Source organism: Rhinatrema bivittatum, chromosome 4, assembly GCF_901001135.1.
Source record: "Rhinatrema bivittatum chromosome 4, aRhiBiv1.1, whole genome shotgun sequence".
Classification (NCBI taxonomy): Eukaryota; Metazoa; Chordata; class Amphibia; order Gymnophiona; family Rhinatrematidae; genus Rhinatrema; species Rhinatrema bivittatum.
This window is the reverse complement of record NC_042618.1, coordinates 410,538,387-410,560,460: the sequence shown is the minus strand read 5'-3', so window position 1 is coordinate 410,560,460 and position 22,074 is coordinate 410,538,387. Positions and strand designations below refer to the sequence as shown.

General features: G+C 44.3%; 1 protein-coding gene across 2 annotated transcripts in view; it reads right to left on the bottom strand.

The window, feature by feature from the left end:
* The window catches only part of IL17RC (interleukin 17 receptor C), a 57,260-nt gene extending 36,752 nt beyond the window's left edge, over positions 1-20,508 (bottom strand). Inside the window, exon 1 of one of the 2 annotated variants that reach the window (XM_029601178.1) lies at positions 19,717-20,508. In XM_029601178.1, the coding sequence (XP_029457038.1) occupies positions 19,717-19,815 (99 nt within the window). In that variant the 5' untranslated portion in view covers positions 19,816-20,508. The remainder of the gene's footprint in view (positions 1-19,716) is intronic. The other variant, XM_029601177.1, reaches the window with a different exon arrangement.
* Between the last annotated feature and the right edge of the window lie 1,566 nt (positions 20,509-22,074).

Here is a 22,074-nt window from a genome sequence, read left to right as displayed (position 1 = left end):
TATATGTTGGAGGGGAAAAAAAGCCTTGATAAAATACTCTTACAATGTCTTCAATATCCTCCAGAAGTCAGATTCTCATGGGCACCCACAAAAGACTCAATTCATATGGCACCACCAACAAACTGGTCACGACTACCCACAGAAATCTGCCAGCCAGCCTCTTGATTCTGATTGGCTGAATATCTTGGCCCTTTATGTCCTGCAGTGCAAAATGCTTTTATAATAATCACACAAAGGGAACTGTTTTTGGTCACCAAGTAACCAACTCTCTACAGCAGTTTACACTGCAGTATGCTCTTGGTAATCGAGATATATTCTATGACTTTTCATGCCATGCCCAGTTATGGTAGCCACATTGATCCTAGAGCAAAATCAATTCTTGTACAGGTGTAGGCCCCTCTTGGTCAGGACTATGAATTGCCCCCTAAGCTTGGGGTGGAGAGTACACATGAGAAATATTTACTAATGTGGTAGAGACTCCTGGTCTGGCCACCAGATGTCACTGTCCTTGTATTATAACACTAGTCAGGAGCCAGCTATCCCCCTCAGTCCCTCCCACCTGGAGGGTCAGGATTGGATGCCTGAACGCTATTAAGCACAGCCATTTTAGAACACTTTGGGATCAGTTTGAGCAAGCCTTTGAGCAGTAAGGATGGTTCAGTTTTGCACTCTGGTGAGGTCTCCCAGCTTTACCCACTTGGAGTTTCTGTTAAAAGTGGTACCTCATCGGGCACTACCTGCCAGAGTGTCCTTCTAAATTACAGAGCTATAGATTTTTAGCCCGATATCCTTTTGAGGCAAAAGGGCTCTCTACAGGGGATCAAAGACCTGTGAGCCTACTCTAAACCCTAGCGGGTACATTTTTAAAGCCCGGCGCGTGCAAATACCAGGAGATATGCACATGGGAGGGCTGTGCGCATGCCAAGCGCATCTTCAAAACAGCCTGGCCACACGCATAACTCCCAGTACACACAGAAGTGTCAGGGTCTATGAAAGGGGCTGGCCAGGACAGCAGCCATTACAAAAAAATTCAAATAGTTAGATGGGGATTAGGGGTCAGAAAGGGGAGGGGGAAAGGGAGGAAGGATAATAGTTAGGGGGATAGGGAAATTCCCTCTCAGTCCACTCCTTAATTGGAGCAGACTGGGAGGGAACTGGGAATGGTCCAATCGCATTGCCGTGCGGTTTTTTTGGGGGGGGTTGTTTTAAAATCGCCCCCCCTTGCACGCGCCAATCGCAACTTGCCCGCACATACGCGCACTGTTATAAGATCAGGCGCGCACATATGCACAATGTGCGTGGCGACATGCGCATGTTATAAAATCGGCGAGTGTTTGAAAATCTACCCCTAGGTGGGCAACCACCAGTGATGGATCCTGCTGCGAGAGAGACAGTGAAAGCAGAAGATGGATCCAGTTTAGCTTCTGAAGTAATTTTTTGGACTTGAGCAGATTGGAGAGGTTTTTGAATCCGTCTTCACCACTGGGATTGCAATGCTGAGAACTAGCCTGATCCCATTGACTTTTCCCCAGGAGAAGTTCCCCAAGGAAAATAACCAAGAACGGAAGAACAAGAGCATATCAAGGGGGACCAGGCCAGGAGAAGATGACCAAAGGTAGGAATTTTTGCAGTGAAGTTGGGGACCCCTCCACTAGGATTCCTGCACAGCCGCTGGGAGAGGTAGTGCATTAAAAGTCACCATAGGCTCTACCCAGAGGTCTGATTAGAGGACATCTGCCCACAGAGGAAAAGCATTAATATCCCGTCAGTCAGATGTAAATTCACACTTCTGTACAATGGACTTTAATTTATGATTACCAATCAGTAAACTATTTTAAAATCCAGACCTGGTCCTGTCTGAATTATTACAGCCTCTCACCTCATGCCAAGAACCAATAGACTATACACACACTGGGAACTCTGGGCCACAAGTGAGAGTTTACCCCCATAAAAAGAATCCCCCCCCCCCCAGGGACAAAGACAAACGTGGCATGGAATTGCTAGCCGGAGCAGCCCCTGAAGATATAAATTAGTTGTGTGCCCTGAAGGGAGTTACTACTTCTAAAAGAGGGGTTTCACTAATATGATTTATCTTTGGGTTTGTAGTTTGAGTGGGGGATGAGACAGGGTCCTGGTCACCTTGATACTACAATTCTGTGCCCTTCCCAAACCACCTCTCACTTGTGCCACCCGAGACCAGATAAAATCACCACACCAGAATAAAACAGTAATTAACCTTTTTTACTAGTGCTATATAAGTGGACAGTAAAGCCAACCAGAACATTAAACGGGAAAAGTACAGTAGCGAAGTATAATATAAACTTTCATTTTTTATAACAAGCAATTCAGAAATAAACACTGGGTCTGGACTGTTAGCCAGGGCATCCAATATACTCATATGGATAGTAAAAAAAAAATTATTTTTTTTCTCCTGAGTACTCAAAGTGTGTGTAGGTGGGGAACAGATCCACTCCAATATCACCAGCTGTAAAGGGTGCACCCTGTCCCAAACACAAAAAACTGTGTGGAAAAAACCCCAAAAACAAACAATCAAGAAAATGAAGAAGTCCCTCTTGATGGTGGAGCTGGCTAGATGACAAACCAAATAGATGTGCAATACAGTGTGTGAAAGGTCTCTCTTTCCTGGGGAGCTTCCCCAAATGGTTTACTTGGCTCTAAACAGAAAGCGGGCCTGGTTTCAGTCTCTTACAGAAAGTCCAATCTCTTTCCCAGTACCTGCCAGAAAAGATTTATGCTCATCTTCGACTGAAAGACTGAAGCAGTTAATATGAGATATTGAATCTGGGGACAAAAGGCAAGGAAATAAGTTTTCCCCCTCCTCTGCTAAAATACTCTGTGCAAAGTTTAAACTTAAAACAATCTCTTAAGACAGGGATCCAGCCATGTGCTCCTGGGACTGAATATCTATGGAAAGGAAGTCTCTCAGTCTCTCAGGATTTGGTTCCCCTGTCCGTTGTTGGGATTTACATGTACCCTGGCAACAGCTTTCTATTTCCTCAGAGTGCAGACTGTCTCTTCCCTCTTGATAATTAGCTCTTCGGGAGAATAACTGATTGCGGAGCTGCCAGATGTACTCCTCTCTTCCTGCCTCCAACTCCTGGCAATCCCTGCCTCGCACACACAGAGACAGCCAAATTGCCCCTTTTCTAAATGAAATGATCTCCCAGCATTCCTTTGGCTTCCTCCTCTGCTGGCTATGTAGTGCTGATCTCTGGGCAGGCTAAACTGTACAGCCCTATTCCCAACTTGTTAACACTGGATTTTGCAGAACATTTGCCATTCACTGGAGAGCACACAGGAGTTTTGATTATTTTTATATTCCTTCACCTTGACTGCAGCGGCTTGCAGTCGCTGCAGGGTTGAAAACCCTTTTTGGGCAGGTCCAAAAACGCATCACTCAGATCCAGACGCAGCTCAGTGCACATTGTAGGGCTCAAACACGTGATAAGCTTGTGGGGGCAGGAACCTGGTTTCTAGTAACTTGCTACAAAGGCTTTTACTGGGCTAACGTAAGAAATTTTCCAAAGATCATCATGGTAACATTTGAGATTCTGAGACCGCATAGGTCTCCCACATGTGAAAAAGACTTAGGAGGTTTCAAAGCTCGTATAACACTTTTGGAGAGCTCTTACATTGGTTTCATAAAAAAAAAAAAAAAAGTATTGCATCCTGCAAAGAATCCATTATTTTTTTTAATGGATGTTATCATGCGTGTCTCTGGAAAGCATGGTGAAGCCAAGGGAAACCTGTCACAGTGTTAAGGGTTACACCAGCCAGAGTCCCTTTGATCACTACGTTACCCATGCCAAAATCATACCCTTAACATGGCATACTCAAATTTAGAAAAAGGCACTATCTTTAACAAAGACCCTTCCAACCAAATTTTACATCAAAGGTGTGTCAGAGAGGTTTAGTCACTAGCACCAGTGCTTTCCTTTACTGCAAAACCATCAACCAGGGCAAAAAAAAAAAAGTCTGATTTAAGCTGTCTGCAGACAACATTATACATGTGCCAACAGAGCCATCGCAAGGGAGAGTTTGGAAATTTTAGGGAAATACCAACCCCAGGGGCTGCAGCTACAGTAAGAAGAGCTGGCAAAGTGTCATACAGTTAGCATCATAGCGAGTGGGAAGCACGGGAAAGGATGAAACATCAAACCAAGAATGTGGGACAACTCATTAAAAAGGCTCGTAATGGTTCCCAGTGGGTCACTTTCCCTTCTCAGCTGTTGCATTTTGGGCATGTATGAAAATAATATACAAGCCATATTCCTACATATTGTAATGCTGTGAGGTTTTTCTAGCTTGATACCAACCAACATTGACTCTCACCCTCCGACCTCTTCCCTAACTCCTTGCCCCCCTCCCCGTCTCAGTCCCTGCCCTGCCACCCCCCCCCCCCCCCACTTACCTCTCCATGTTTCCTCCTTCCACAAGATATATTATGTTAATAATCGCCTAAGATAAATCTACAGCCCAGCTCAATCAATCTGTTTATGTCTCGCTACTCTCTTGTTTTTCATTGACTATTTTATCACTCTCCAGTTGTTATCGTTTAAAATCTTTCCTGTCTTCCAGCTCCCATGTTTTCGCTCCCTGTTTAATGTAACTTTACCTTCTATATAGTTGTTAATTGGTTTCCCCCTGTTCTATTGTAAACCGGTACGATAAGACCTCGTCTTGAGCATCGGTATAGTAAAAGAATTTAAATAAATAAATAAATAAATAAATAAATAAATCAATCAATCAATCAATGTGAAATTTCTTCTTTCAGCGAAGCTGAGAGAGAGCATGCTCCGGGAATGAAATACAAACAGTAGGTATTGACAACGGTGAACCAGGAAAGGATTTCCTAGCTCTATTCTCCTTTCCAATGTACTTGCAATAGATTTAAAAATGTAGCTATGATAGAGGAGTTCCCTATGAACAACGGTGGAGCTGCGCAAGCTAGTTTACTAGTAAGGATGAAAGAAATCTGATTTCTCTCCTCCCTCCCATTGGCCAAACTGACAAAAGGCTACAAAAATGGGAGCTAAACATTGTGAAACTCTTGGAAGTTCTACTCATGAAGTTGGTTCTTAAAGGCAAACAATGCATACGCCGACTTCCTACAATTATATAAAGAAGTGCAGCTGCCATGTTACTCTGCTTAAATACACAGAAATGAAGATTAAGAAACAAAAACAAACAAAAAATATACAAGATGACCCATTTTATTGCACTCAGTATGTTCCTTGATTAGCTTTCAGGAGCTATTACTCCCTGCCTTGGGTCAGAATATTGATCCTAGAGGAAAATGAACATTTTTTTTTTAAAGACTTTTACTGGGAAGGGAGTATTAACTCCTGAAAGCTTCTCAACAATGTATTAACTTATGTATTTGTTAACCTTTATTTTCTAGAACTGTGTATGCCATTGATCTCTGGAAAAATCTTTCACCATTTGCAGTTAAGATACCCCAATCACAAAAAGCCACAATAACCAATGTAACTCCATGTCCTCTTGAGACCTTGTTATTAATTCCCTTCTCAAGTCATTCTGACTAAACTGGGATGGAAGAAGTAAACCAGGACTGGACTAAATGCCACCCATCGAAAATTCAATGAAGGATGTGTGGCCCCTATTTTCCCAAAACAGACACCAGCACTCTGTTGTCCCCCCTTCTATCCAGGCTCCACCCGGGACTGTGTACTGGATGAGGATGCAGTGTATTCTCCCCGTGGCACCTATTCCTGTGGCTAGTGAATGCTTCAAGAACGGTCAGCAGACTGCATCCCAGCAAGAAAGCAGAACCACAGCTGCTGTGTTTGTGCACCCACGAGGCTTTGCTGTGCTGGACCGCGCGTCCTTGTAAGAGTACACAGTGAAGCAGTGCACTTAATAGCTGAATAGCATGCATTACAGGGCTCAGATATGGGGAATACAGCTTGGACAGACAGACAACCAGCAGCCAATGGTATTTATATGCATGTAATGTTTTGGATAGATTCGTATCTGATGATGACCTGGAACTAAACTCTTTCCTTTTTCATAACCTTCAGGGCCGATGCAAGGGTCTTAGGCACCCTAGCTGAACCCTTATAGTCTGGCACCTTCCCCCCACCCCACCAGTCGCATTCTCCCTACACACAATTTTAAAAATTATGCATTTATAACAACAGAGTTTACATGAAAAAAAGTATACTCTTGAGGTAAAACTATTACTTACAACATGTAAGTTATATTTACATGCACTACTGTCAGCCCTGCAAAGAATACACTAAGAACCCATACAGTATTAGACATACTATAATATGCACTGGGTGTGGGCTTGGCGCTCAGAAAGCCAAGAACAAACAAACAAACAATTACAATATAGTAAACCTCTCATACCAGAACAGCACTAAATGCCAGCAAACAAACAATAACAATCCTACCTATGAGAAAGCAACACTGCAGGTTCTTGTGGCCTGGCTTGGCCTCTGTTGGAAAACAGGATGCTGGGCTTGATGGACCCTTGGTCTGACCCAGCATGACAATTTCTTATGTTCTTAAATATTCCACCACATTCTAACACACCAATACCCCTCCCATTAGGAAAACAGAACAAGCCCTACACAGAAGCTACAAGCTAGCAAAATACCTCACCTTGGTCACACATGCAGAACGCAGATGGACCCTCACCAAGGTAAAATTATACTTACCTGATAATTTAATTTACTTTCCTTGAATACTGCTAGACCAGTCATTACAAATAGGATTTCCCGCCTCCACAGTTGATGATGGAGACAGAGAAGACATTTTTCATGACCTCACTCAGAGGTAACAAGGAGGCGTGGCCCTGACCAAAAACTAGTAGCCTACTGCCAAAGCTCAAGAAATCCCCTTTTTATCATATTCTTGGAACATGTACTATGGGGACCTGTTCCGAGTGAGGCACAAATGTAAGATGAGAGAAGGCTATAGGGAGCTGAAGGAAGGCGCTTGTCAGTCGCACCTCACTTTATGCCTTTAGTCCCCCCCTGTCCCTCCTCACCCTTGTCTTCTTGGGCAGGATGCTGACTGGTTTAACTGTATTCAAGGAAAGCAAATTATCAGATAAGTATAACTTGACCTTATCATCCTGCTAGGTCAGTCATTACCAGGGGCGGATTGGCTATCGAGGGGAATCAGGCTCTCTCTGGTAGGCCGGCTACTCCCATCACATGGTTTGGGGTTTTTGGGTTTTTTCAGCTTCCAGTTCCTGGCCAAAGAAAAGAAGAGGGCTGCTACAACCCGAAGAGGAAGCTGCGGAGCAGTGGCAGAGAGGCTTGTGAGGCTGCTGCCTCGGTCTGAAGAGAACCATGTGGGTCCGCGACAGAGAGACCTGCGAGGCTGCTGCTGTGGTCTGAAGAGAGCCATGTGGGGCCACAGCAGAGCCCACCCTGCCCCGACCTGCGAGGCCCTGCGACCCTACCCCCAACCTTGCAGGAGCAGCGCGGTAGCAGTGGCCTCCTTCCGGCAGTGAGGAGTAGCGCTGCCATCCAATAGCGGCCAAAGACAAGGCCCAGAAGAAAGGGGAAGGCCTGAAAGCTGTAGGATGTGTATGCTTGTGTGTGTGAGAGAGAGAGTGCGAGTGCCTGCATTTATGTATGTGAGAGCTTGCATTTGTGCATGAGAGTGAGCAAACCTGCATGTGTGCATGAGAAAGCAAGCAAGCCTGCATGAGTGTGTCAGAACCTGTGTATGTATAAGAGCCTGCATATGTGTGAGACTGCATATATATGAAAGCCTGCGTACACATGAGAATGGGTATGTATAAGAGAGCTTGCATCTGATTGTGAGAATGTATATGTAAGAATAAGAGAGACTGCCTGGGCATGTGAGAGCAAGAAAGCCTGTGTGTATGAAAGCATGTATGTGTGTGTGAGGGGGGAGAGAGGATAAAGATTGTGAGGCTCCCTCCCCCAATCCACAAAAATGTGTGAGTGACTGGAAATCAAAAGATCCCAGGAATGGAAAGCCGGAGATTTTTAATTCTATTTTAAATTTTTGGGTGTTATTTCATCTGTCTGCTGTTTCAAATATTTGGTGTTTGGGAAATATTAGAAAAACTCTGAGTCATTTTAAATACTGGATGTTCGTTGACTGTTGCCTGCTTGACATTTATTCCTTTTAGTAGTATGGTTTTAATATTATGAATGTTTTATATTTCTTGACTTTATTGTTTAATATTGTATTAGGAACGAAGTTTCTGCTTTTCCCTTGTTGCATTGCATGATACAGTCAGGCATACTGTGGTTTCCAGAGCATGTATGTGAATGAGAGAGAATGAGTGAGAAAATAAACATATGTGTGAGCAAGAGCGAGTCAGTGAACATGTGTGAGCCAGTCAGTATGTGTGTGAGAGAATATAAGGGAGATTGTGCAAGAATGAACATGTATGTTAGAGAGTGTGTATATATGAGAGGGAGAAAAGAAAAAGATTTTGCAAACCTCCTATCCCTGACTAATCCCTGACAATTTCAGAATGACTGGGAGTCTAAAGTTCCCAAGTATGAAGAGCAGGGGATTTTTTTTAGCCATAGTTTTAATTATTGGGAGTTGTTTGATATGTCTGGTGTTTTGAAATATTTTATTCATGTTTGGAAAAATTTAAAAAACAATATTATATGTTTTTAATCATTGGATGTTCTGTTCAATAGCTGCTTTGAAATATTTATTCTTTTTATGAGTATGGTTTTACTAATATAATTTATGGTTTATATATCTTGGTTTTATTGTTCGACGTTTAATGAGGAATGGTGATATTTCTGTTTTTTCATTGTTGCACTGCATACAGAGTCTATCTTTACGGTTTCCAATTCACTTTTTGTCTGCATGTTTTTAGTTATACGTTGTTTCTTTCTTCTGTATTTGATGAGGAATTTGTCTGGGTTCTGCATATCTGACCGAGGTGACATATCTTGCTGCCATGTAGTTTCTGTGTAGGGATCTTAAGCTTGGCTTGTTCTGTTTTCCTAATATCAGGTGTATTGGTGTTTTAGGGTCTGGTGTAATATTTGCAGTGTTGCCTTTTTATAGGTAGGGTTGTTACTGTTTGAGTGCTGGCAGTTAGTGCTGTTTTTGTATGGGAGTGTTGTGTCCCATTGGAAAAAAAAAAAAGACAAGACACTCTTTTGCAGGAGTAAGATATCACTCAAGCAACCACTAACTTGGGAATGAGGGCTGCCAGCTCCCTTTTTCTGGGACAGGCATGTTATAATGGAGTCATTTAAATGTAGAACACGTATCACCTCTTAATGAAATAAGTCACATTAGGATAATTTTTTAAGATTCACAAGAGCTACCAATCCCAAAAAAAAAGGGTATGTTGGATATTTTATATATTTCAAAAGACTTTCTCAACAATATCAAAAGGAAAAAAATTTTATAGGATGGTGGGAACGTTTTATATTTGTATTATAAAAACACCACCCAGGTGTTATTCAATATATTTAATCATTAACGTCCCCCCTTCCATCCACTATATTTTTTTCTGCGTGAAACGTGCAAAACTTGTGCAAAAATATTTTTTTAAAACTTAGTAATTCTTATACTTGAAAAATACTGAATAAACTTATAATTCGTTTTGAAAAATATCAACAACGTCCCGACTTATCTGTCTGATGTTAAATGGCCCGACGGGGCCCTGTTTCAAATCCCAAAGGATCTTTTCTCAAGGGATGTTTGCTGTGTTACCGGTAGTCAGGTGTATTTGCTATGTTGTCCAAATTAAAAATATGATATTTCAGTAGCAATGTATATGTCTGAATATTCTCTCTCGAATTGCTGCTCCTTCCTTTCAATGGACCATGAAGTCCTGTGCCGCACTGCGAATATAAATCCTCAGCTTTTCTTGCGAGTTACACTTTGCTGAAGCCTTCCGAACGCGAATCGAAATTCTGCTGAACACCCAATACCAACCATTCATTTAATGTGAATGCTTGAATAACAAAACCTCCAATCCATGATCACGTAATGACGTCATCAACCACATATCTTCAAAATAGCGTCCCCTAGTCTAACTCTTCATTCAAGCCATCCGGTGCTTGAGTTCTTAATGTAAACTACAATTATTACAATTATTTTACAACGCATTTCTACTAATGTTATTTTACAATTATTACGACTAGTGTTGTACAATTACTTTATGTTTGAAACAGAATTATACCTTCAAACCCATGGTATACCCATTGGGTCTCCATTAGCCCCTACTACAGCCAATATATATATGGCACTATTTGAGGAAGATCACATTTATACATCGAAATGGTGGCAATACATAGCCATGTACTGCAGATACATTGATGATATATTTTTAATATGGCGTGGCTTAATGGATGATCTGTCTTCATTTTGTAATTGGATTAACACAAGAAATGTAAATTTGAAGTTTACAGCAAAAGGTCTCAGCATCAGATATCTTTTTTGGATGTCCATATATATCTGGATGAAGACTGACTACCGGTAACACAGCAAACATCCCTTGAGAAAAGATCCTTTGAGATTTGAAAAGGGCCCCGTCGGGCCATTTAACATCAGACAGATAAGTCGGGACGTTGTTGATATTTTTCATAGTGAATTATAAGTTTATTCAGCATTTTTCAAGTATAAGAATTACTAAGTTTAAAAAAAATATTTTTGCACAAGTTTTGCACGTTTCACGCAGAAAAAAATATAGTGGATGGAAGGGGGGACGTTAATGATTAAATATATTGAATAACACCTGGGTGGTGTTTTATAATACAAATATGAAATGTTCCCGCCATCCTATAAAAAATGTTTCCTTTTGATATTGTTGAGAAAGTCTTTTGAAATATATAAAATATCCAACATACCCTTTTTTTTGGGATTAGTAGCTTTTGTGAATCTTAAAAAAATTATCCTAATGTGAATTATTTCATTAAGAGGTGATACGTTTTCTACATTTAAGTATCATTTTAGTAAAATCCTTCAAGTACCACATAGTGCAATTGGTTTTTGGTTTATAATGGAGTCATTGACATCTGATGCCAGGTCCCTCCAGGGTGGCCTGGATATCTGGGGCTTGAGAGTTCCCTCAAAGGGGTTACAGGATTTTCCCTTGGTGGCTGCCCCTAGGGGGCGAATGTTAAATCTTGGGCAACGAGACCCTAGACTAATTAGGTCATTGCACAGCTAGATAAGCTTTGTGCATTAACCTCAAGCTCTGGAACAAGACAGTGAACCTTGTAGCCCTCCTGGGCCTTGTTTTGGGGGGGCTGTCCCTTAGCATGCCTCAAAAGGGAGAGGGAGATTCCCTTCCCTTGATTGTCCTGCCCTGTTCTGCTCCTGCTGTGTCTGTCCTGGATCAGTTAAACAGCTCAGCTCTCGATTGCTGTTACCTAGCTTGAGGGATTGAATGATGAATTTTCCCCCTCAGAGATACTTTACTAGGCTTTCCTTGAGGTAGAAGGCATCTTGCAGGGATGGACACCTGCCTGACTTCACAACCTTCCCAGCTCCCATCTGTATTCCAATAACATTTAACCCCCGAGTGCCTGTAACACTGCAGGGCTGCGACTTGTATCCTCTTTCTTTAAGGGATGCTAGGGCCGGGAGTGGCTGACAGCCCAGCTAAGCAAACCTGCTTTTAGCCTTACCTTGCAGCTGGGAGAGAAGTAATTCTTAACGGAGGCAGACTGGCTACCTTCCGATTTGTTTTTTTTTTTTGGTTGTTTGTTTGTTTTCCTCTCCATTTCAGGATAGCTCTAAGCACTTAAGATGGATAATAGCATACCTGCTTGTCATCTCCCAAATTTGTGTGGAGCTATTTATGCCTCAGTGAGCTCATACATAAACATTGCCTTAATTAACTAAGCCTCAGCTGCCAATTAAGGCCAATATAATAGGAGAAATAGACACAAAGGCTGCCAGAGATAACACATTTGGGCCATTCTTTAAGGCAATATTTCTTGCTCTCTTGCAGCGTGGTCACTATGTAGCCCCATAGGACATAGAGATTTCCAAGCTCCTAGATAACCGTGCTCTGTTAATTAGCAAATAACTAGTGTACTGCAAAAAACATGTGGTGTTTTTACTGTTTTATTCTTACTGCTGGGCTAACCCTTGAACTACAGTTCTATGTTTGTACAGTCTGAACTTGGTGGATCTCATAGAACTATACTACAGACCTCTTTGTGCACATAATGCAAGGATACACCTATGGCTGTAGTACCCCAGACACAATCAGAAACCAGCACCACCACGGGGAGATGGGCTTCCCCTGTTCCACAGTAAATAGCACTTTCAGCCATAGCTCTCTCTCTCTCAGCTATGGGTACATCACAGCAGACATATTACAATATCAGATAGCTCAGCTTTGAACTCTTTTCTCCATACAAAATGACTCAATATAACTTACCACCTCCCGACAGTCCCCGCCTGCTGATAAAACAGACACGGCTTCTACTTATTACTTCTGTTCCTTCGCCAGGGAAAATGACAGATGTGGTGGAGGGGGAGAGTGTGAGTGAGCATAACTGCAACTTCCCCCCCCCCCCCCCCCCCCCCCCCCCCCACCCCCCCCCCCCCCCAGGGCTGCCATGTTCCTGAGCATTCAAGAACCACTCTTCAGAGGCTCCACAGACCCTCCCAAGGACCTGGGCTAGCCATTACCCTCTGAAGGCTTCACGGATCCTTAGGGTACTGCAACTACCTTCCAGGACCCAACCAGGGTAGGGCCTGGGAGGATGCTCCTGCTGGGAAACTCAACCCAGAGTGGGGTTAGATCTAGGAGCACCACAGCTCCACCATCTCTTAAGGGGAGCCTGCAGAGCTACCACCTACTTTCTCCGTAGCCAGGGCATTATCATTTAAAGGAAGCATGCCAGTCTGAACCCGTTTGCTGTATTACCAGAGTATTAACACTCAAGGGGAGCATGCAGGGCTGATCCTGCCTGCTTCATAAGCATACAGAACTGGGCCTTTCTGCTTTATAACCCACACATTAACATTCACGTGGCATCTGCAGGACTGAACCATAGGCTGGGCATTACTGTTTATGGGGAGTCTGGGGCTGCAATCGGCTTGCTCCCCAAGCCCTTTGAGAGGAGCCTACAGCACCCATATCTCTGCTGGCCTCAGTACCCCAGCCTTACCACATCCTATGTGCTCACAGTAGAGCTGCAGATTCTGTATAATTGTCTTAAAGGCCAATTTACCCCTGTTTAGTAGGTAAGTGCTTTTCCCATACCAGACCAGGCCAGTATTAGTGAAGGGTGTTGTCTAGCAATTTCACTTGGAGTCTTGTCCTGCAGCTAGAGTTAATTAGGTTGGTTTTTTTTTTAACTACTTCTCTCTTCATATCCATTTCACATAAGCTCTGAACACCTTTAAGCATTCATTACAGAATTCCTTAACATTTTAGCCCATTAGGCCACCACTTTGCTGGAGGGCATTGCACCAGAGCAACAACTGAGCCACACTGCAACAGGTAATACCTTGAGCAGGGCTACTACCAGGGCTACTACCAGCTCAAGATAACTGAAACTGCTCCCCTGGCTTACTCTCGGGCCGATACAGTAAAAAACGCGGGAGAGCAGGTGAGCGCCCACTCTCCTGTACGTGCGATACAGTAAATAATTTTATTTAAATTAGGCCCGGCGGTAAAAAGAGGCGCTAGGGACACTAGCGCGTCCCTAGCGCCTCTTTTTGGACAGGAGCGGTGGCTGTCAGCGGGTTTGATAGCTGACGCTCAATTTTGCAGGCGTTGGTTCTCGAGCCCGCTGACAGCCATGGGTTTGGAAACCGGACGCCGGCAAAATTGAGCGTCCGGTTTTCAAGCCGCGGGCCTATTTCAAATTTTTTTTTTTTTTTTTTTTTACTTTTTTAAGCTTTCAGGACCTCCGACTTAATATCGCCATGATATTAAGTCGGAGGGTGCACAGAAAAGCAGTTTTTACTGCTTTTCTGTGCACATTCCCAGTGCCCGGAGAAATTAGCGCCTACCTTTGGGTAGGCACTAATTTCTGAAAGTAAAATGTGCGGCTTGGCTGCACATTTTACTTACTGAATCGCGCGGGAATACCTAATAGGGCCATCAACATGCATTTGCATGTTGATGGCCCTATTAGGTTCGGGGGGGTTGGACACTCGTTTTGGCCGCGCTATTACCCCTTATTGAATAAGGGGTAAAGCTAGCGCGTCGAAAACGTGCATCCAAATGCCGGCTAACAGTGCACTCCGTCTGCTAGTTACTAATTAACCCATGCAGGTTGACACCCCCCACCGCTGAGTAAAGTTTAGCCTTGCAGTATTCTTGCAGGACTTACCCAGCCTGCTTGGAAAGCTCATAGGTGTACCCCATAAATGGTGTAGTTAAAGCTATAGAAACAACCAGGACCAGTACAATAACAGGGAGTTACACCTGGTGTCAATCTGCATGGGTTAATCAGTACCTAGCAGAGTAAGCCAGGGTAGCAGGCTCGGTTCTCTTGAGCTGGAAACTCCTTCATTGTTAGCAACCCTGCTCAAGGTATTACCTGTTGCAGTGTGACTCGTTTGTTGCTCAGGTGCAATGCGCCAGCAAAATGGTAGCCTATAAGTAAAAGAAAGCAGCTCAGCTGCTATTTACCTGCAGGTAGCTGACCCGGCTTCCACTTACTTCCGCTGCTCCTTCACTTGTGAGAGAGGGAGGCAGAGGTGGAGAGAGAGCGAGAGTGCCTTGCAAGCCTTCTGAGAATCCAGGAATCACCTCCGCAGCTAAGCGACCGTTACTGGGCTCTGGGGACTCTACAGCCCCTGCAGGGTACTGGCCCAGACACCCTTCTCTGGAGGTTTCACGGGTCCACAGGCAACTGGGAGGAACCTCCAAGAACTCACCCAGGCCAGGGAGCTGCTACTACCGGGATGACTGAGCCCGTCTGTTCCCCAGGCCTTACCCTTGTCCTTTGCCTCAGATCCAGCCCACATCTGACCTCAGCTCCCAGCCTACACTCACCTTCCAGTCCATACCACAATGTTCCACAGAAGACAAGTCCTACCAGCCCCCAGAACCCGCCGGGGGGGAGGCAGTTGGATAAGACAGAAGATCAGCTCCATTCCTGCACTGCCTTTGTGGGAGGTGCTCCCTGACTCCAGTCTGCCAGTCCATGACACTGGGAACCTTTGATTTCCAGATGCCCTATGACTGTCATGGATTAGTGTAGAGGTGTTGCACACAAACGTTCTCCTTTCTCTTTCATTCACACACAGCCATACATGCTCTCAATCACACTCATGTTCTCACACACACCCATTCTCTCTCTCTCTCTCACACATGCTCTTTCACTCATTTCACTCAGGCCTCTTCCTTCTTCAGCCCGTGTGGCCATGGGTCTCCTGCTCTTATTCCCAGCCACAGGGATTGCTGATGCGACGACTATTGCTCTGGGCTGCAAGGGTTTCTGATGCACTGCCTCCTATTTCTGCCTGGTGCTGCTTCTCTTGCTCTTGACCGCAGGGGGCCAGCGCCTACTGCTCCTCCTCTTCCTGGCTGCATGTAGCCCAGCTGCTTCTCCTCTTGGCTTCTGCTTTTGACAGTGGCTCAGCGGCTTCCCCTTTGTTTGACTGCAAGTGGCCCGGGGCCTGCTACTAAGCCTCCTGCTCACTACCGTGCCGGCCAATGCTTCAATGTGCTGGAGTGGTCCCGCTCCTAATGGGGATAGCATCTTTTCCTGCCCGTGCGCGGGCCCACTACACTGCTTCCTCTCTGGGGGCCCCAGCATGGGTGGAAAGGAGGAGATGCCCTCCCCGCACTGCCCTTGGCATGGTGGTGCTCTAGGTGGCTGCTTATTTTGCTTGGCACTTCCACTGGCCCTGATGGCCTTGTTGATTTTAACCATGTTTTCTGTAATACATCAGTTTCCTGCAGCCTCTTTGCTTTGTCTGTATGTCTTGACGAGACTGTTAGCTCCACAGAGCAGGGACAGTCTCATATATGTCTCTGAACAGTGCTGTGCATGGCTAGTAGTGATACAGAAATGAGAGAAGTACTGCTAGTTGTAAGTTGGTGATACTGTAATTAACAACAAATATTTTATTTTTAATTGCTGGTCCATACATGTTTATATAGCCCTGTGGCTCCAAGAACAATGCAGGAAGTTATCTTAAATATGGTGATGGCAGTTTCTTGAGACTTTCTCTGGACCTACATTCCTGATTGCACAATAGGTTTTCCCAATATAGGCTTCACTCAAAAGCTCATGTCTCAATAAATCTAATTAGTCTACAAGATGCTATCAGCCTCCCTGTAATTCTTACCACTTGTAAAGTGTATACGGGCCGCACCCCTCCCATCAAACTAAAGGGACTGCTTGTCATTAACCTCTCCCTATCCCACCCCTCTGCTACTGCACCAAAATGCTCCTAAAAATGAATGGGCCGCAGAAGAGCCCAGGATCCCCCTCCCACAGCCAGGAAAGGGAGGCTGACAGATGGCAAAGAATGGGTCCATTCGGTCTGTCCAGCAGGGATTTCTTCCCCATGAGTAGATGCACATACAAATTCTCATATCTGGAAACATCACACTCCCGGCCCCTCTCCCCATCGATGCCCCTTGACCAACCTGCCAAAGGTTGTACCTGTCACTCCCACAGGTTACCCCAGTACTTTCTTATAGAGCCAACGGGAACAATACTACTACTGCTCTGGGCTTGAACTGTCATTTTATCCCATCCCAGGACTGGATGATGAGTGAAGGGGGTTCCCTGGAAGATGGGTGAGAGTCCAAGGTGTACTGCAGCTTTCCCCCTGGTTTGAATTGATTCACACAACAGATTAAAGTATTTTATCTTAAATAAACATTTTTAAAATGATAGGTAATCAATAAAAAAAAAAACCATGTGCACCTCACACAATAGTGCTAACTTGCCTCAGTTTTGCTGCAGAATGTTCTTGCCGTTGACTCAGATTCTAACCCTGAGCTCGCACAGGTGCCTGGTTTGGGATCATCATGATAAAATATATTTTAAGGATTGACTTATGCTCCAGTTTCATCAGACTACTTGCCTGTGATCTCAAATTGCCATCTACTGAACTCTGCCCAAGAATGTAGTAATTATTCACACCCTAGTGTTATCAAATCCTAGATCACAATGCCCTCAACCTGCCAAACAAGAAATACTTGGGTTATGGGCAGGGTTTGTGTTCATGATCTTTTAGACCAGCTCTTGCTCCAAATTCCACAGCATAACAATTTACAGTTGACACGTAAGTAGCTTGAGCACTAAATTTAGTGCACAGCAGTACTATTGAATGGTGTGCTTGGCTCTGTTAGTGCTGGAGTTTTGAAAAGAGTCCTTTAGATGTCAGAACATAATACTGCATTAAAACTGACTCCAGCCCTTTGCACTGGAAAATGGAGAGTAGGGCTAAATGGTCAATTTCTCAACGGAGAAAGCTAAATATGGAATATCCCACGGATCTATTCTGGGACCACTGCTTTTTAACGTATTTATAAATTGCCTGAAAATGGGAACCAGAGAGGTGATCAAATTTGCAGATAACAAAAAAAAAAATAAAATTCAAAATTAATTAAAAAATAACACAAAATTATTCAAAGTTGTTAAATCACAAGAGGAAAGTGAGAACTTGCAAGAGAACCATGCAAGACTGGGAAATGGGGCATGCAATGGCAGATGACATTTAAGGTTGACAAGTACAAAGTGATGCACGAAGAGCTATCTAAAATTATAGCTACATGATGCAAGGTTTCACATTAGGAGTCACCACTCACGAAAAGGGTCTAGGCATCATTGTAGATAACATGTTGAAAGCCTCTGCTCAGCGTGTGGCAGCAGCCAAGAAAGCAAACAGAATGCTAGGACTTATTAGGAAAAGAATGGAGAATAAAACAGAGAATATCATAATGCCCCTGTATCAAAAGGTGCAACTGCAGCTTGAGTATTGTGTGCAACTCTGGTCACCTCAAAAAGGTATAACAGAATTAGAAAAGGCAGAGAAGGGTGACCAAAATGATAAAGGGATGGAATGATTATCCTATGAGGAACGGCTAAAGAGGTTAGGGCTCTTCAGCTTGGAGAAGAGAGGGGAGATATGATAAGAGGTTTATAAAATGAGCGGAATGTAATGGATGAATGCAAATCAGTTGTTTACTCTCTCAGGGGCCGATGCAATAAAATTTGCGGAAAGCGGGCGCTGAAAAGTCAGCGCCCGCTTTCTTAGCGCATGCTTGGCGCCCGCAAGGTGGGCGCCATGCAATAAACAAATTAGGGGGTCGCGCTAGCAAGGAGGCAACCTTAGCGCCTCCTTGCTAATGCGACCCCGAGGTTACCGGCGGTCTGCCAGTTATGAACACCGATGCCGATAAACTCGGCGTCTGTTTTTATAACCGCAGTCAGCTGGTTATGAAAAGCGACATCAAGCATATCGGCGTCAGTCTTCAAAGCGGCTGGCAGAGGGGGTTTTTTTTACTTTAAAAAAAGTACAGAAAAGTATTTTTTCTGCTTTTCTGTACTTTTTTCAGGGTGTTCAGCTATTAACGCCTGCTCCAGGCAGACGTTAATATCTGAGCGATATATGTGCATCTGAGACGCACATTTAATTTTTTGCATTTGGGGTGAATGAGTAATAGCCTCATTCACATACATTTGCCTGTGATGAGCGCTAACTCATTCACTCCGCGTCAGACGCGCATTAAACAGGTGCTAATCCCCCTATTGCATTAGGGGATGGATTAGCGCCTATTTAACCCACGTCCAACAGCGGGTTAAACAGTGCGCTCGGCTGAGCGCACCGTATGGCATCGTTCCCTCAAAAAGTACAAAGAATAGGGGACATGCAATGACGTTACTAAGCAGTATATTTAAAACAAATAGAACATTTTTTTTGCAAAAGGTCTAAGTAAGCTCTGGAATTTGTTGTCAGAGAATGTGGTGAAAACTGTTAACGCAGCTAGTTTTAAAAAAAGATTTGAACAAGTTCCTCGAGGAACTTGTCCAAACCATGTAGGTAATACTTGTGGAAATCCACTGTGTGGAATCTATCAACCTTTTGGGATCCTGTCAGCTACTTGTGACCAGAGTTGGCCACTGTGGGAAACAGGATACTGGGCTTGATGGACCTTTGGTCCGACCCAAATCTTATGTCCTTATGTACAGTGACTGCGGCTGTTAGGATAGAGTCCAGGTTTCCTGTGATGTGTAAACATGTAGTCACAGTACATTTTACTATGATATGGGGTTTGTTTGGGTGGTTATTAATTGTTTGCCGGTCACTTTGCTTTCTGCTTGGTTCACCAGCAGATATATTATTAATTTGTGTGGGGTTTCCTTATCTTTTAGGAGCCGGGTTTTGTACACAAAGGTGCGATAAAGTTGTTAATGCGGTTTGCTCTCGCCTCAGGGACTCGCTGCCAGGTCGGCTTTAATTGTTAAGCTGTTATCCTAAGGCCTGGGGGAGATCGGCAGAAGAGTGTTTTGCTCTCCTAGGTTGGTTGCCTGGTGAAATTAATAAAACATGTTTGCCATATGCTCTAATCTCATCTGAAAGTTTAGATAAAACAACCGGCAGGGCTGTGGTCCTGACTGATACCGGATAGCGAAGTTGGAGGATTCAGGTTAACCATTACCCGGCTTCACCTTCCAGAGTGCGGGCCCATAAGTTGCTTTCACGGCGAGTGTAGATTAGAAATGGGAAAGAAATCTTAGAAAGTCAAGGGAAGGTTTTGTTACTTACCGGGGAGCAGCTAACTTCGTATCCCGTTTTTTCTAAAGTGCAAAGTTCACCGGAGAGGACCACAGTGAGCAGGAGCCCTAATATCCCCGAGGTCCGCATGATGAGTGCAAGAAGGGCTCAAACACACACACACTCGCCCTCTCTCGTGGTTATTTAGATAAATTAAATTAAAAAAAAAAAAGTTGAATCCTTTCTTTTCTTGCTTTGCTTTCAGTTGCCAGGTTTCCACGCCAGGAGAGGCGAAGTCTCCCATTCAGCCGGCAGCTTGCATCTTCTCTTCCCAGCTTTGCAATCAGTCCTTGAGAAAAGTCCCTCCCCTTACACTCTTAAGAGCTTGGAGTGGAGCCCAAACAATTTTCCCTTAAGCCGGCGGAGTTTATATTGAAGAAACTAAAACGTCAAAAGGGGAGAATTTCGGAGCAGGTCCCACGCCGCCTCCCCGGGAATTTGCTCCTTCAGCTCCCGGCCCAATAGCTGAACGGGTGGTCCAGCTGCAGCTCCCCCCGCCCGGCTCCTGCTGATCGAGACAAGTTCACGTCCTTCGCAGGTGCCCCCGCTGATCCAAAAAGCATCTCTAAGAGGTCCTTGCTGTTTTAAATTCTGCTGCCTGGCTTCCCAGTAGTAACCATCCTGATTCTGAAAACAAAAAAACCCAGCTTTCCCAAGTCCCTCAGCCCCTGCTAGTGAATCATCGGACTCTGAACGGTTCCTTTGGTTACTAAAGCTTTGCTGGACCTTACTCCCTAAGCCCTTTTTTGGCTGGGTCCTCCCACCGCCTTTCTGAACTATTCTGCACGTAGGTAAAGAGATTGTTCCTGATTCTTTAGCCGACTTGCCTGGGTCCTAATGCTCAGTTCATGAACCCAGCAATTATCATTATGTAATCCGCAATCCACGTCAGATCAGTTACTGTATATCGCAGCAATAAGATCCGAGGGACTTTTTTTATTATTATTATTATTTTTAAATGTATTCTCACCAATTGCTTTGCAATTTCGGCAAACAGGAAAAGGGAGTAATCATCTATTCTTCACAATGCTATGTGTGAAGTTGTGCAAACCAGGGAAAGAACGAAGCAGATGCCTTTGCTCAGCTGTGGTTTAGCTCAAGTTGTTAGTAAACCGGAGCATAGCAGGGGCTAGTATATGACCTGAGTCAGAGTGCAGGAGGAGGGGAGGAAACTGGAGTTTGGATCTCCTCCAAGCTGTATTACTTTGGCAATACACAGAACAAATTGTTACACCAATAAAGAGCCCCCAGATGTGAAGGGCCGGCGCTACCTGTTTTGTTACCCTGGGCAGACGATGACAGCCTTGCCCCTTCTAGGGATAGCAGTGGCTGGCGGCCTGAGAGCCAGGCGGCTCCCAGGATCCCTATCCCACGTGGCTTTCCTTAACTAAACAGGAAGTCTGTGCGTGCGGTGGGGGCAGGGCTCTACAGGACCCCCCTGGTTCTCAGGTCCCTTTTCAGGCAGGAAGGAGAGTAAGGCAGGTCTGCAGCTGCCTGTTTTGGTGCCCTGAACCAACGATTACTGTGCTATCCCCCCACCCCTGAATCTCCCGGTGGATGCAAAGGGGGCGCCTTCTGTTGGTGAATCTAGGAAACTTGTTCCTTGTAGTACCTCTAGTTAGTGGGGGTGGGGAGGGCAATTATCCAGTGGGTTGTGGCCATGGAAAATTGTAGTGATCTACTCTCAGAATATACTTAAAAAGTACACTCTTCAAATTTTGTTGACAAACTATTTTTGGACCCGATACAAAGGCCTCAGGGCTGGCAGAGATGTCCTGCATACAAGAAAATTAATTATGGTCCAGGAAAAGTAAAACCAGACAACAGGATCCCTTTGTTCCCAACAAGTATATTCCGTGTGGGAGACTTGTCCAGGTCAGAGATTTTGAACTGGGTCCCAGGATACTTTACACTGATGAGTTATTATTCTTTACTAGACAATTAAGAGTTTCCAACCTTTGTAATCTCAAACTTGATTTTCTGGCTCAGTGTTCCTCTTTCTCCTGTCCCTCTCTCTTTTCTATTTTAGTGCATTGCTTTTCTGAGTAGATATTTTAATGCTTTTTCTTTTTTCTCTCACTCTTCTCTCCCTCCTCATTTCCTTTTCTTCCTGCCTGGCCTCCTTTCATCATTCTCTTATGCTCTTCTCCATTCTTCATGCCCTTCCGCCTAACATTATCTTCCTAGATTACCTCCCCTCCCATTCAAGGTCCTCTCTTGTCCTCCCTATCCATCCATACTTTTCTCTATCACCTCCACTCTCATCATGGGCCTCTTCTCCCTCTACCCAATAACCAGTCTCACCTTTCCCCTCCATCTTTGACCCTCTCTCCCTCACCTTTCCGCCAT